This window comes from Hippichthys cyanospilos, chromosome 12 (genome assembly GCF_059441005.1).
Source record: "Hippichthys cyanospilos isolate Australia breed blue-spotted pipefish chromosome 12, RoL_Hcya_1.0, whole genome shotgun sequence".
In the NCBI taxonomy this organism is placed as follows: Eukaryota; Metazoa; Chordata; class Actinopteri; order Syngnathiformes; family Syngnathidae; genus Hippichthys; species Hippichthys cyanospilos.
In genome coordinates this window covers 13,870,084-13,883,398 of record NC_142380.1, presented here as the reverse complement: position 1 = coordinate 13,883,398, position 13,315 = coordinate 13,870,084, and the positions used below count along the sequence as shown (strand labels likewise).

General features: G+C 39.6%; 1 protein-coding gene across 3 annotated transcripts; it reads left to right on the top strand.

The window, feature by feature from the left end:
* The first annotated feature begins 872 nt into the window (after window positions 1–872).
* Window positions 873–13,015, top strand: LOC148414987 (SUN domain-containing ossification factor-like). Of its 3 annotated transcripts, XM_088430090.1 has the most exons (25): window positions 873–1,131; window positions 2,590–2,704; window positions 3,489–3,608; window positions 4,313–4,542; window positions 4,656–4,757; window positions 4,865–4,994; window positions 5,070–5,187; window positions 5,262–5,386; window positions 6,608–6,675; window positions 6,767–6,874; window positions 6,998–7,103; window positions 7,315–7,335; window positions 7,651–7,706; window positions 8,101–8,183; window positions 8,368–8,433; window positions 8,536–8,601; window positions 9,041–9,128; window positions 9,379–10,271; window positions 10,512–10,671; window positions 10,744–10,831; window positions 10,920–11,024; window positions 11,382–11,536; window positions 11,660–11,745; window positions 11,845–11,888; window positions 12,150–13,015. In XM_088430090.1, the coding sequence occupies exons 1-25, from the start codon at window positions 1,073–1,075 to the stop codon at window positions 12,612–12,614; spliced, it is 3,657 nt and encodes a 1,218-aa protein (XP_088286216.1). In that variant the 5' UTR covers window positions 873–1,072; the 3' UTR covers window positions 12,615–13,015. The 3 variants fall into 3 exon arrangements, with proteins under 3 accessions (XP_088286216.1, XP_088286214.1, XP_088286215.1); XM_088430088.1 differs by having other exon boundaries at window positions 9,379–10,671; XM_088430089.1 differs by lacking the exon at window positions 7,315–7,335 and having other exon boundaries at window positions 9,379–10,671.
* The last annotated feature ends 300 nt before the right edge of the window (window positions 13,016–13,315 follow it).

Here is a 13,315-nt window from a genome sequence, read left to right as displayed (position 1 = left end):
AATGAATACATAATAATAAATGTAAATTGATCTGGAACGTTAACACAGATATCTTAAATATTTCAACCTGAAGAAAAGGGTATAGAACTTGTTCCTAATTATACTAATCATTAATTTGATTTAGAAAAAGTGTTGATAGCGATTGAAAATGTTTAGTACTACCGCACAGACTGTAACAACGAGAGCGCCACTGCACCACCTGTTGCCGTAGATATGTAACTACATTACACAGAGCGAATGCAAAGCCCCACTATTTGATTATAAAAGAATAAATTACATGATTATCATTATGAATGAGAAGATGGGAAGTCGGATCTATCCCCTTGGGATTGTCCCAATTGCGACCTCGGGAAGAATATAAACAAAAATGTCTGATTCAGATAAATTGTTCCTTGTTTGACTTAATCACAAAACATTATGACATCCACAGAACCTTGTTGATGATTTATTTTATTTATATAAATAAAAGGAAGATGATGATGATTTCGTCAAAACATTTCACTGAACGACTTCATGCGCGAAAACGGCATAACTTCACAGGACATATATATATATATATATATATATATATATATATATATATATATATATATATATATATATATATATATATATATATATATATATATATATATATATATATATATATATATATATATATATATATATATATATATATATATATATATATAATCATTCTTTCGACGGAGTGTCTGCACAAAACTTTCCCGAGATGGATGATGAGGCTGCAAATGTTTCATATGTGCTCCGCCTGTTTAGTGGACGTAGCCAAGCTGCGAAACGAGTGCTCGCTACGTAAACCCTGTGCGACTTGAGCTCAGGTTAAGATTCGTTGCCATTGGCGAAACAAAGTATGACGTGGTGACAGTCAGTAGCAGGTTGTTTGGCTATCGCGCTACTGTGCGAGTCAAAAAAGAAGTCGGCGAAGGTGGCTAAATTTAGCTTAACCAGCGGGTCAGCGTGTCCTCCGGACTACAGCGAGGACATCTAGCTGGGCCAGATTGACGAATTGTGCAAGCTTGTCGAGAATGTCTTTCCCCACAGGACAGGGATGAAGATGATATTATGGCGAGTTGTGACGCTCTGGCTGTCCGTGTCACTAGTATTTTGGTAAGTTTCTGCAATTGTTTTCTGGCTCTCGTGACTTGCTATTTTGCAATCGGAAATAAACCCATAAGATAAAGAAACAACCTGATTGTCTAATTGGAATTGGTTCAAGCCAAACTTGATAGTTAGCTTGCGCTAGCTAGCGATCTGCTATGTTGTGATGTGGCATCTGGCTCACTTGTAAACAGCGTAGCTTGTCGGTAGCTTGTTTTGCTAACCCAACCCGGATGTTTTTGTCTCGCTTTTAATGAATTGCCCTTAAATTGCGAATGGTGATTTAAAAAAAATGCATTTGTCGAAAACCTCAGCACTTTTGTTACCAGTGGAAGTAAGAGCTGTAGCATCCTACTTCACGCGTCCATGCAGCAGCAGAGATTTGGTTCATCGGGATTAAAAAGCTTTCACGTCAGGAGTACTGAAAACTGGATTTCTGTGCTGTTAAATCTGAAGGAACACAGCGAAAGCCATCAGAGACAGACAGAGATTACGTTGGGTGATTGTGTGCAATGTTCATGATGTTGGAATATCATAAACAACAACTTTACGTTTTGTCCGATTGAGGGAGTCGTTGTGCACCTTGCTGACAAAACTCTTGGGACTTGTTTTGTACTGTAAATATTTTTTACATTAGTTTTTGATACCCTCGGTGTTACGCCGTTTCCTGATCCAAACACCTTCGATATTAAAATGGCAGCCAACCCCGTTTATCTATTTTTTTATGAGCCTCGATTCTTCATAATGAAATTTAGTGAACGTTCCTGTAGCGATTAAGGCATTCGCATCCTGGTGAAAAAGTCCTGACCCAATATTCTGTGCTGATATTTGAGGCCTACATTATCCAGCCCAGCAGCTGAGGATTTTTTTTTTGACTCAACTTTGATGTTGAATAAATTCAGGTACAATCTGATCAAATTCACATTGTTATATTGGTATTTGTTCTTGTGGATTGTCAATCTGTTACTTTTTCATACAGAGTAGCTGTAGTTCATTTAGTAATCTCTGGATAAAAATATACTTGACTGCTTGTATAGTATGTTCCGTTTTTTTTGGCAGCCCTACTTGTCTTTGCTGGAAGATTAGATAAATTGACCACGTAGCGTTACAAACCACCTGGACTTTCTCAGTTCGTCACACATACACTGTGGTTCATGATTTATTCATCGTTATCTCAGCCTTTCTGCGTACATATTTTATTTCAAATTCCAAGATCTTACAGCCAACACAATATTTTCAATTAAACTATTCCACTTTAGTCTTTCTAATTTCCCAAACATTTTTCCAATCTAGGACCTAAGGTTAAAGTGAACCAATTCAAAGCTGTCACACAGTATTTGCTGATACTTTGTTGTATCAGCAAACCATTCATTTGGGTTTATCCAGATTTCGGGATGTTCAGACTTGGTATTTGCACTGTAAGATATGTAACATATAGTCAGTCTTCATTGCGTCTTTGTCTTGTAGGTTCTCTCGCTGCAATGTTGATTGCACAGAGCCAGACCAGGAAGCCCAAAGGTCTGAGCCTTCACAGGACATCAACTTGAAGGAAGAGACTGGAGATTCTTCTCATCAAGACAAGGTTTGCCAGTAGCAGGTCTTCTTCAACAATTAGCCCCAACAATAGCATCACCGTCATATACTGTTTGACTAGACCTGTGGTTCTCAACTTTTTTCCAGTAGAGTACCCCCTTTGAAATATTTTTTTTTCAGCCAGGTTCCTCATAACCAGTTCAAAACATTTTGGTGGATGGGGAAAAAAGTCTTAAACCAGAATAAAAAAAATAAAAAAAATTAAGGAGTAGCTGTAGTAAATATGTAAATGAATTGAAATAGTTGTAAAATTCCTAGAAAATCACAATGTTCCAATACTTGTAAGTTGTTTGTAGAACAGTCTGATGGACTATTCATGTGATTCTTGGGGGCTACCTGGAGCCCACAGGCAGCATGCTGGTGACCCCCACTCTAGGCATATTTTATTTAGGGACTCCAGAAGATTGTTCTTGTAACTTCCATCCATCACTGCTTTTATTGCCTTATTACTGTTTTTTTTTTTTTTTTTGACTACTTTATTATTTGCTCTATAGCGTGATATGTAAGTCTGTTCAGGGAAGTGACCAGAATAAGAATTTCAGTGTGTAGTGTTACTATGCCTATAACAATAAATCTCTTGAATCTTGAAAAGGTTTTTTATGTCTATATATCTAAGACATCGAGGGCTAACTTATTTTTGCATCTTGATTCTCGTTAGTAATCTTTTTACAGAAGTGGAAAGCCTGTGAATGAATAACTGCGATATGTTCAATGTTTACGCTTGTGTTATTATACCATTTGCTCATGTATCACAATGTGTATGATGTTTTCAGGTGGATGAGACCTTGGCTTTGCTGCCTCAGTCCTCATCCAAAAATGAGCAATCTCAAGGTGACTATCAAAAAGAAGAGCAATCTACACAGATGGTGGACAAAAAAGAGGCCCATTCAGAGGTGATTCAAATGTCATAATGGCCGGAATTACCCAAATATAGGACGCATTCGTGTATAAAACGCACCCTTAATTTTTGGGTCAAATTCTGGTATTTTCTTTATCATGCATAAGGCGCAGCAATAATTTGGTGGCAATGTAAAACCTATCGCAAATCAATCTCAGAAATATCATTTTTGTAATTTCTCAATATTTTCTTGGATTTATATTTGTATCTTATGGTATGTAAGTATGGTGCCTGCCTCCTCTTGTGTGTGGCTTGCAGGTGAGTGAGTGCACGATCAAGTGAGTGAGGTTGACTCCGTGCAATGGGAGAAGCATTTGAGTGCACAAGGGGCATTGGAGAGATTTTTGCGGAGTACTGTTAAAACACGTGTAAACCCTTTGTCTTTGTTATCCTGTTTGGTTGGCTAAGGGCTCTACTCTAGGTCAACATGCAAAGGGCCGTAAGCTCAAATGTTGTGGCAGCCTCATGGTCTCTAACCTGCTTTGCTTCAAGAATCACTTTCTTCCTTTCTTCTTTCTTTTCTCACTTTTGGCTTTCTTTTTCGAAAAAAAAAGGCTCTCCTATATTTGGGGAATTGCGGTAATTAATTTTCTTAATAAAACATTTTGGGGTTCTGAGATAGACGTCTTGTCCCAATGACCTTGTTTGACTTGACAGGTGAAATGTTTCAAGAGTTTTTACTTAACCTTTATTTTGCAGGTCTCTGAGCTGGACAAGCCCACCATAGATGCAACTGTGGAGGTCAACAGTGGCATTTTTCAACCAGATCTGGAAATTAAGCAACACTTAGAAATGGAAAACCTTGATGCATCCACTGTTCAAGACCAAGAATCAGTTGTCTACGTTATGTCTTCCGAAGTTCTTGAATCCACAGTTGAGGAAAACGGCGGCCTTGATATCCCTACCCTTCAAGACACCATTACAGACAGGCAAGTCTTTTTCAGTAATTTCCTGTTGCATTTATGAAGGTATTACATGGAGTACTATTTTGCTCTGTTTAACTGATACACCACAAAAGTATAATTTGCTCATGTCATCTTAGTGTTTCAGAAGATGCCAATGGTGAAACTCATTCTCACGCCCTCGACTCTGACTTGCCGCCTACTGAATGTGTGGAAGAGGCAAATCCCTATGATCATGACAGGTAGTAAACTCAACTTAAATAGGTTGTGTCCAGATGAAATGATCACGTCTGTTTTGCGTGTGAAGTTCTTTTAAAACTGTCTTTGTTTTTTTTTTTTCTCTCTGCAGGCTTCCTCCGGTAGTTTTGGAAAACTTGTCAAACGCTCACACAACTGGTACCAAAACTCACAGTGATCCTCCAAGTGCCCAGGCTGGCCAGCATCTGGATGGGAACAGATCACACTCTCTCGCCGAGCTAGTAAGTAACATTGGTACCAAATGGCTATTGTCCCCTCAACTGCTAGTGGCAGCAATTTTTTATTCGCTTTCATAGGATGTGAGTGCTGCTGCCACCATGGACACGGATACCAGCGTGAGCAGCAAAGATCCTGAAGACATACCAACATTTGATGAGTGGAAACGCAAAATGATGGAAGTGGAGAATGAAAAGAGTACGTTTTTAATCTTGATTTTTTTTTGTACAGTATTATCTCATCAAGATTTTTTTTTTCTCTTTTTCTGTTAGCTCTATCCACACATATTTCTACTAATGGGGTTTCCAATGTTGTGAAGAAGGTCCAAAAAAACTTCAATAACTATGCTTCCGTGGAATGTGGAGCCAAGATTCTTGGTGCTAACCCAGAAGCCAAGGTATGTTATTTGACGCTATAGCAGCCACTGCAGATGGGACGAGATCTCGTGCAAAGATTTCGCAGGATTTGGAAACCAGCGAGATTTCTCATCTTTGCACAGCACTAGATCCTTTTATTTTGGGCTGTATTTTTGTTGCAAATGCTCTGCTTATCAAATAATGCACGAACAGAAAAGCTTGTATCTTGGTCTGGAGGCTTTCATGTCGCAGCATGACAATCAAAAGTCACGACTCGATACAAACAAGACAATGTTGTTCTGAAACCACATTCAATCACCATTTTAGTGCGGCAAAAATAAATGCATGAATAAAAACTTAATTACGCTGGCATTTTATTGGACGGTGCCTGTTGCCAGCATTCAGCAACACCTTTAGCATGAATTAGCCACTAGCTAGCAGCACTCAAGTGCTCTTACAAATGGAATTTTAACACACAAAAATTACATACTTTGATGCTGACAAGCTAACAGTTGCTGTTAGTACATTTGAACGTACTTTGGGATAAAGTAAGGCTGATTCAAATGTGTTTATTGTGGTTCTGAGGTCAATTCTTCTTCGCATCGAGAGAGTGATTTAAAACTTATTTAACACGAAAAAAATGAGTTGGTCATTCTTAATTAAGGACAAATGTGTTAGCCTTTATTGTTTATATTTTTTCACCAAGCAAAAAAAAAAAAAAGAAAAAAGATTTGACAGTCATAATATCCGCTGCCCTACAGGACAAATACAGGATACTTCAATTACTTTTATATGACCTGTGATGATGTTTTGGTTTTGCAGTTGAAGAAAGTGATGGTAGAATGTTGGAACATACAGAATGACAAAGACAGTTAGTAAACTGCAAAAACAACAACAAAAATACCATACAGTGCCACAGTGAATAACAGCTGTATGCATTTTGTGGATCTACGTATTCTGTATGAGGGAAGATCTCAGGTGTACCTGAAAAATGAGCTTGGCTCATTTTTTAAATGTACATTTGCACACTTGATCATACATTTTGCTGCATTTTGCCAAGTAAAAAGAAAAAAATGAAAACTGTAAAATTTATGTTAGTCATTATTTCATATTACTAACTGCAAAAATCTCGTCTTGTTCTCATGGACTCAATCTGGTTAGAAGTGTCTCCTTGTGGGATTTGTGTCTTGTCCCATCCGTAACAACCACATAATGTTCAATCAAGATGCTGTGATTTATGTCGTATGTTTTATCACTTTCAGAGCACTTCAGCCATATTGAAGGAGAATATGGACTTGTACATGCTCAATCCCTGCAGTAATAAAATCTGGTATGTTTTTTGCATGAAGCACCAATTGTCTTCAAACAAATCACCTGGTTTGCTGTTAATGAACGTCAGGGTGTGTGTTATCCTCTCACAGGTTCATCATTGAGCTCTGTGAGCCCGTTCAGGTGAAGCAGTTGGATATTGCCAATTTTGAACTCTTTTCCTCGACGCCCAAAGACTTTCTCGTCTCCATCAGTGACAGGTGAACTGCAACATACTGTTTGAATCAAATAAATATTCCAAAACAAAACATGTTTTGTCTGATAAACAGTCAAACAACAGGCCTGTTTTCTTGTTTTGTTTTGTTTTTTTTCTGCGTGTGTAGATACCCAACCAACAAATGGCTCAAATTGGGAACATTTCATGCCCGCGATGAACGCACAGTCCAGAGCTTTCCATTGGATGAACAGCTTTATGCTAAATATGTGAAGGTAGGCCCAGTATTGTTTTTTTATGATAATTTGACTGCCTATCTCTTCTTCTGTTTGTGTTTCTTTATTTTTTATGTCAGAATTTGTATAATTACACAGTAAAGTTATTTAACTTAATTACAATTTTAATGGCAGTAGCTTGTGAGTGTTTTCAGTGCACCTATACAGCTTGTAATATTTTCCTCCCCTTCCTTCCTTTCTCTTGCTTCAGATGTTCACCAAGTACATAAAGGTTAGCCCGTGTTTTCTGTAGATGTCTGCGAATTGAGTGAATTCAGTAAGACTCATGGAAGAGATTATATTTTTTTTAATACACTATACACAATCTAATATGCTGCTAACAACACTAGAATCAAGTTTCCTACTTTGTGAAACTCACCATGTCAATAAAAAAAAATCATTTTGTATTACATGATCCTTCTCACCCACTTCTAAAATCTGTTTTAAATTATTTCTACCAGCTTTGTTGATAAATAATAATACTGATAAATATCCCATCAAGTGTACGTTTTGTAACATCGGACTTATTTTCCCTTTTGTTTTGTAGGTTGAGCTGCTCTCTCACTTTGGCTCTGAACATTTCTGTCCCCTCAGTCTCATTAGGTATGTACGATTTGTACCACTGTGGTTCCAGCACATTCACAACGGGATCAATAATACATTTTCAGCTTTGATTTTACTGAGAAGGGAGTTTTGTGATTGATTAAATGCAAAAGTCAATCGTGTCACTGTGCATGGTAAAAAGTTTTTCTTACAATAAAACATGCTTTAAAGAGTTCAAATGCATGGCAGCAGTTGTAATAGTTGCGGTTTTAGCCCTTCCATGAGTTTCTCTTTTAAATAAAATGACCATCATGTGGAGTTGACTCTGGACCATCTCCAATTTCATTCTTATGAGTGATTAAACAATGAAGGCTGCCCTTGACCCAATGATACACACCTGTATAAAACAACATTACATACGCATCCGTAGAAGAGAATGACTCTCTTTTTACAGAGTGTTTGGGACAAGCATGGTGGAAGAGTATGAAGAAATAGCAGAGCCTTCTGAAAGACCAGAAGATCAGGACGAGGACTTGGGTATGTAACTACAGTATATGCGCTTTACATTCATTTTGTGAATTCGAACTCTATAATTCAGAGATTTACAGTACTTCGTCAGGTACAGAAAACTCATTAAAATATTTCTAACAAGTTGTTTATTCCTATCGTTCTGTGAGTTTGGTGTCAACATTCTGTCAGTATGAAAGCTTTTCTCCTTCAGATTATGCATCTGGATATGGACCTGGTGAAGTCAAGCACTCCAAGAATCTGATTGGCTCGGCTAAAGGTAAGAAAAAACAACCATTGTTTTGTTTTTAAAGCATCAAGAACACAGAAAAACAGTTACTGAAATCTGCCTCTTTACGTGGTGTATTATGTTTCTCCTCAGATGTCATTTTGAACATGGTCAATAATATTGCTGTAAATGTTCTTGGTGGCAACTCAGAAATGCAAGGTATGTCATCTGACAACAGCAATTATTTAGTACTCTTACTTTTTATCTTTGTTGTTAGGGAGATTCAATTGATTTTGTACATGAAAAGATGCAATTTTTCTAATTTCTCCTGGCCGGCCGCTACTATACATTGGGTACATCTGCACACATTAATGATTTCCAATCCTGGAGTTTTATCAAAAAAATTGTCCAAAAATAAAAATGCACAATACTACGAGTAAAAAAGTGGAAAATAAAACCTATATTAGCCAATTTAAATGAATTGCTATACATTCCTCAGGGTTTATTAAATATGTGCAACATTACCGTTACGTATTGTGGATGAGTATGCCGATGTTGTGACCTGTTCAGTGGTCTACTCATATGTTAGTGAAATAATGGAATGTAGATTGGGATTATTTGATGGTTAAACGTAATATTTCCCATTTGTATTTTGTAGGAAACCTGTCATCCCAGGATGTTAGTGTGAGTGACCCTGACGTTAACGAAACAATTACCCCAACTCCTATCACAGATCCAACCGCCATGTGAGTACCTGTCAGAACCCTCGTTGGTTCACTCATAACTATGCAGCGACGTAGCCATTATAACAGAAGTGTGAGGTCAAATTGTTTGAGTCAACCAATTTATAGAAGCAAACTTCCATCCTCGCATTCAACTGAGAAAGTGAGAGAGAGAGAATGTAATATCCACGTAACTCTTATTTTTAGGTTTGAAAAGATCCATTCTTAAAAGAAATGTTACATACAATGTGGTCACTCTTTTTGCCTCTTTTAGTTCCAAGTCAGAGGAAGCAACGTTGTCTGCAGACGCCGAAATCACTGAAACCGGCGCCCCATCCGCAACAATTGCTGTTCCAGAACTGATTCCATCTGATAGCAGCGAGCAGCTGCCTCCTCCACTGGAGGAACAAATTGTTATTCCTTTAGAGTCAGACGAAGAAGAATCAATCAGCTCGACAATCACACTTTTGGATACAGAGGATGAGTCAGATGGGGAGAGGGAGAACATGGATCGCAATGTTCCACAAAATGTGGACTTTTGTGCGTTTCTTCCTTTCTTTTCCTCTTGTTCGTGTACGACATCCCTTCAGGAGTACCTGCGGCAACAATGTTCGGTGCTGCTGTTCAAAAAAAGGAAATGCCAATCCGCGGACGGAAAGCAAACGGCTCCTTCCATCCACACTCCTACTTGGCTGCCACCCTCACCCTCCTCCGCCTGTCCTGAGCCCAAGCAGCAGCCGATTGAGGCACATCATCTCCATGAAAAAGAACAAGCTCCCGGGGGCCAGCCAGGAAGCGGAGCCATCTTGCCAGAAGCACCCCAGCCCCCAGAGAATATTGTAGTAGAATCTCAACATAACTCTATGTCCGAACCTCCTCTATTGGAGCCCAGTCAAACATCAAGCCTCCCCAAACCCACCATCGCCGATTCATCCGCTGCCAACTCCACTGTTGTTGAGACTCCGCAGCTTTCTTCTGAGGCTCCAGCAAAGCCACTAAGCACAGAGGAGGGCCAAGACATGCCGGCTGAGGAGAAGCATCCAGATGCTTCCCTACCTCCCAGTAGCTCGGTCATTGCAACCGCAGTGGATAATAGCAAAGCGGCACCAACAGAAGTCAAGGCCAACATAGCGGTACACGACTCGATACCAAATCCTGAGATGACAGGTGAGTCCCAGACTGCATCCCCACATATACATCAGTCCCTGGAGCCATCGGCTATACGTGAAAGTGTCATTCCTCCCACTGAGCCATCCCAACCTTCTCCATACGCACCCATTGAACTTGAGCTGTCTAGTAGTGGTGCCCCAATCAACACAGACGGTAAAACAGAAGATCTCACCGAAGATGTCTCTACTCCCGGTCTCCCTCCTTTACCTTTGACATCCCCCTCACCGTCCCTCTCAGACATCTACGCAGATCCCCCGAATGGCACGGAGCAGAACGGCAACCCGGTGCACGGCTCCAGTCAGAAGGAGTCGGTGTTCATGCGACTCAACAACCGCATCAAGGCACTTGAGATGAATATGTCGCTCAGTGGGCGCTATCTGGAGCAACTCAGTCAGAGGTGAGGTGGAGAAATAACACACAGCTGGTTGCTCTCTGCTTCCGTTTGACCTTTTTCCCTTTTTATCCGAAGATATCGGAAGCAGATGGAGGAAATGCAGAAGGCTTTCAACAAAACCATTATTAAACTCCAGAACACATCCAGAATTGCAGAGGAGCAAGTGAGCCACATTTCTAATCGGTTGCTCTCCGAGGATTTTGGATGATTCGCTCAGAAGCTTAATTCACTGTTCTAAAATGTTCATGTAGGACCAGCGTCAGACTGAGTCCATTCAGTTGCTGCAAGGTCAGCTGGAAAATGTGACTCAGATGGTTCTCAACCTGTCGGTTCAGGTCAGCCAGCTGAAGAGCGAGGTAGATAACGCCACATTATGAAATAACACACATTTAAACAAGCTGAAAGCCTTGTCACGCTGCACTTTGTCATCTGCAGTTTGGCCTTGACAAAACCGTTCCTTAATAATGCGCCTCTCGCATGGAACGTTGTGTCGCATCACAGTGCAAAATGCATGGTGGGCACACAGTCTGACCTGCCAAAATGTGCGCTTGAATTGAAAAAAAAACAACTAAATTTCAGAGCGGCAGCGTGGTGGATTAATTAAAGTCTTCAAACCAAAAGAAAAATCATAGTTCATATGATCTGCCGTTAAAAAATAATTAAAGTTTTCATCATATTTTGTAACGAAACACTGTTGTTTTAATGTCTCGCAGGTGTCCGACAGGCACAACTACCTCTTGCTGTGTCTGCTGCTGAGTCTGTGTTTTGCCTTGGCGCTTTTTGCCAACCGTTGCCGCATTTCCATCACGCCTCCCAATGCAGAGCCAGAGCCACCTACAGTAAATAGCTACACCTGCTGTCCTGAGAGGTACCAGGCTCAAGTCTATCTTATTATCTGTGAAAAGACAAAAAATAAAACAAATCATAGTGAATTATTGTTGGAGTAAATATGGCAAGTGCACTTATTGTAATGTTCTGACTTTCTACTCAGGAATTTCACCTCTGGTGATGACTGCAGTTTGAAGAGGAGTGCGTCCTACCCACTAATCCACTCGTTACAGTTAGTGCCTAATCAAGGTAGAGGTGCATTTGAATTTGTCTTATTTCTCATTTTTGATTGTCTGACTATGAATTGTACATGAGAAGCTTTTAACAGTGACTTTCCTTGTCTCATAGGTCCCGAAGATCTTCATCTTGAAGAGAGTCAAGCTAACAGAAAGGTGCGTAGAAAATATGCTCCATAGACATGTAGTTCATAACTGCATATAGACATAAATAAAAACAAGGTGAAGAAACAACGGTGGTCGGCCGACCTCTGCTCACAATATCTTTTTTTTTTTTTTTTGGGAGGTCATAAAAATGGTGTGGTAATATACAACTCGTGAACATAAATACAAGAAAATACGATGAAATGACAAAGATGTAAGGTTGTTTTTACATTGTTGTACATTATTTTGCCGTCCTAACTTATGCCCGTTCAGAAAAGACGACGCAAGATGAAACCCGTCGAGAAAGTGCAGACGCTGACGTCTTTTCATACCGCTCCGCTGGCGTGCAATGGAGCTGCCGTATGGAACAACGTTCCCGTCACAACAAACCCGGCGGCCCTGACGAGGCGACTGCTTCTACCCGCCTTCAGAGACTCTCCGTCCGAGGGCAGCTCGGAGACGTCGTCCCATTCTGACGACCCCTCCTTCTGTGGAATCAACACCGCCTGCTCTCGGATATGCCAAGGGCTTTCCCCGCCAAAGAGCCGGGCAGAGAAAAGGGCGTTAAGACGCAGGCGTCCCAAGCCCGCTTGCGCTGTGGTGGACTTCCTTCAGGTCCCACACAGAGACAAAAGCAATACGTTGTCCATTTCTGCTACACAGGACATCATGAACATCAAATCAAAGCAAAGCTCTGGGACTTTTGGGCTGAATATTCCACTCTCAGGTCCTGTTTAAACAAAGAAAATGGACATAAGACTGCAACTTTGCACTTTTCGCTTAACTTTTGGGGGGGAGAGAATGACTGATATTTGTTCTTGTCAGAACAACATGTGACAATTCCATCATTTGTGCTGGGTATTTTTTTTTTTTGGTCATTGTTAGGGCATTTATATTTCTTGTGTGTGGCTCCAGATTCCACGCTTTTCCCTTACTTAGATGAAAGAAACATTTGAAAAATATGCAATATGTGGGATTGACTGGGATCTTTGGAATTCGAATCAATCAGAAAAAAAATGTCATGCTTTCATGTGTGAAAATAAGTAACGCTATTCTTGAGGGAAAATTTTAATGTATGACATTTTAAGAAATTTATTAAATGCAGTAGCATCATTCATTAAAATAAATTAGCAAACAAATGATGAAAAGATGTGAACTGTATTGTGACTTTTTACACTTCATAACTTGACAAAATACTGAACAATCCACAAGACATTAACAACAACCATTTGACAATCGTAAAATAACCTAAATTTAAAAAAAAAGAAAAATAAACGATTCAGCACTAATAGAAACGAGATCATGCAAGTATGTTCCATTGAGTGTGATCTCATTTGCATCTCACCAGTTTCCTCAGCTGACTAACTCTTTTTTTGGTTGGAGTTTGAGTGTTGAAAAACAAATTAGATTTTGTACTGTTTGCTACTCAATTTATTCAT

Coding starts and splice junctions, on each gene's coding strand:
- LOC148414987 (XM_088430088.1), top strand. CDS start 1,073: ATGAAGATGATATTATGGCGAGTTGTGACGCTCTGGCTGTCCGTGTCA. Junction 4,995..5,069: donor CACACTCTCTCGCCGAGCTA/GTAAGTAACATT, acceptor TCGCTTTCATAG/GATGTGAGTGCTGCTGCCAC. Junction 11,746..11,844: donor ACAGTTAGTGCCTAATCAAG/GTAGAGGTGCAT, acceptor CTTGTCTCATAG/GTCCCGAAGATCTTCATCTT.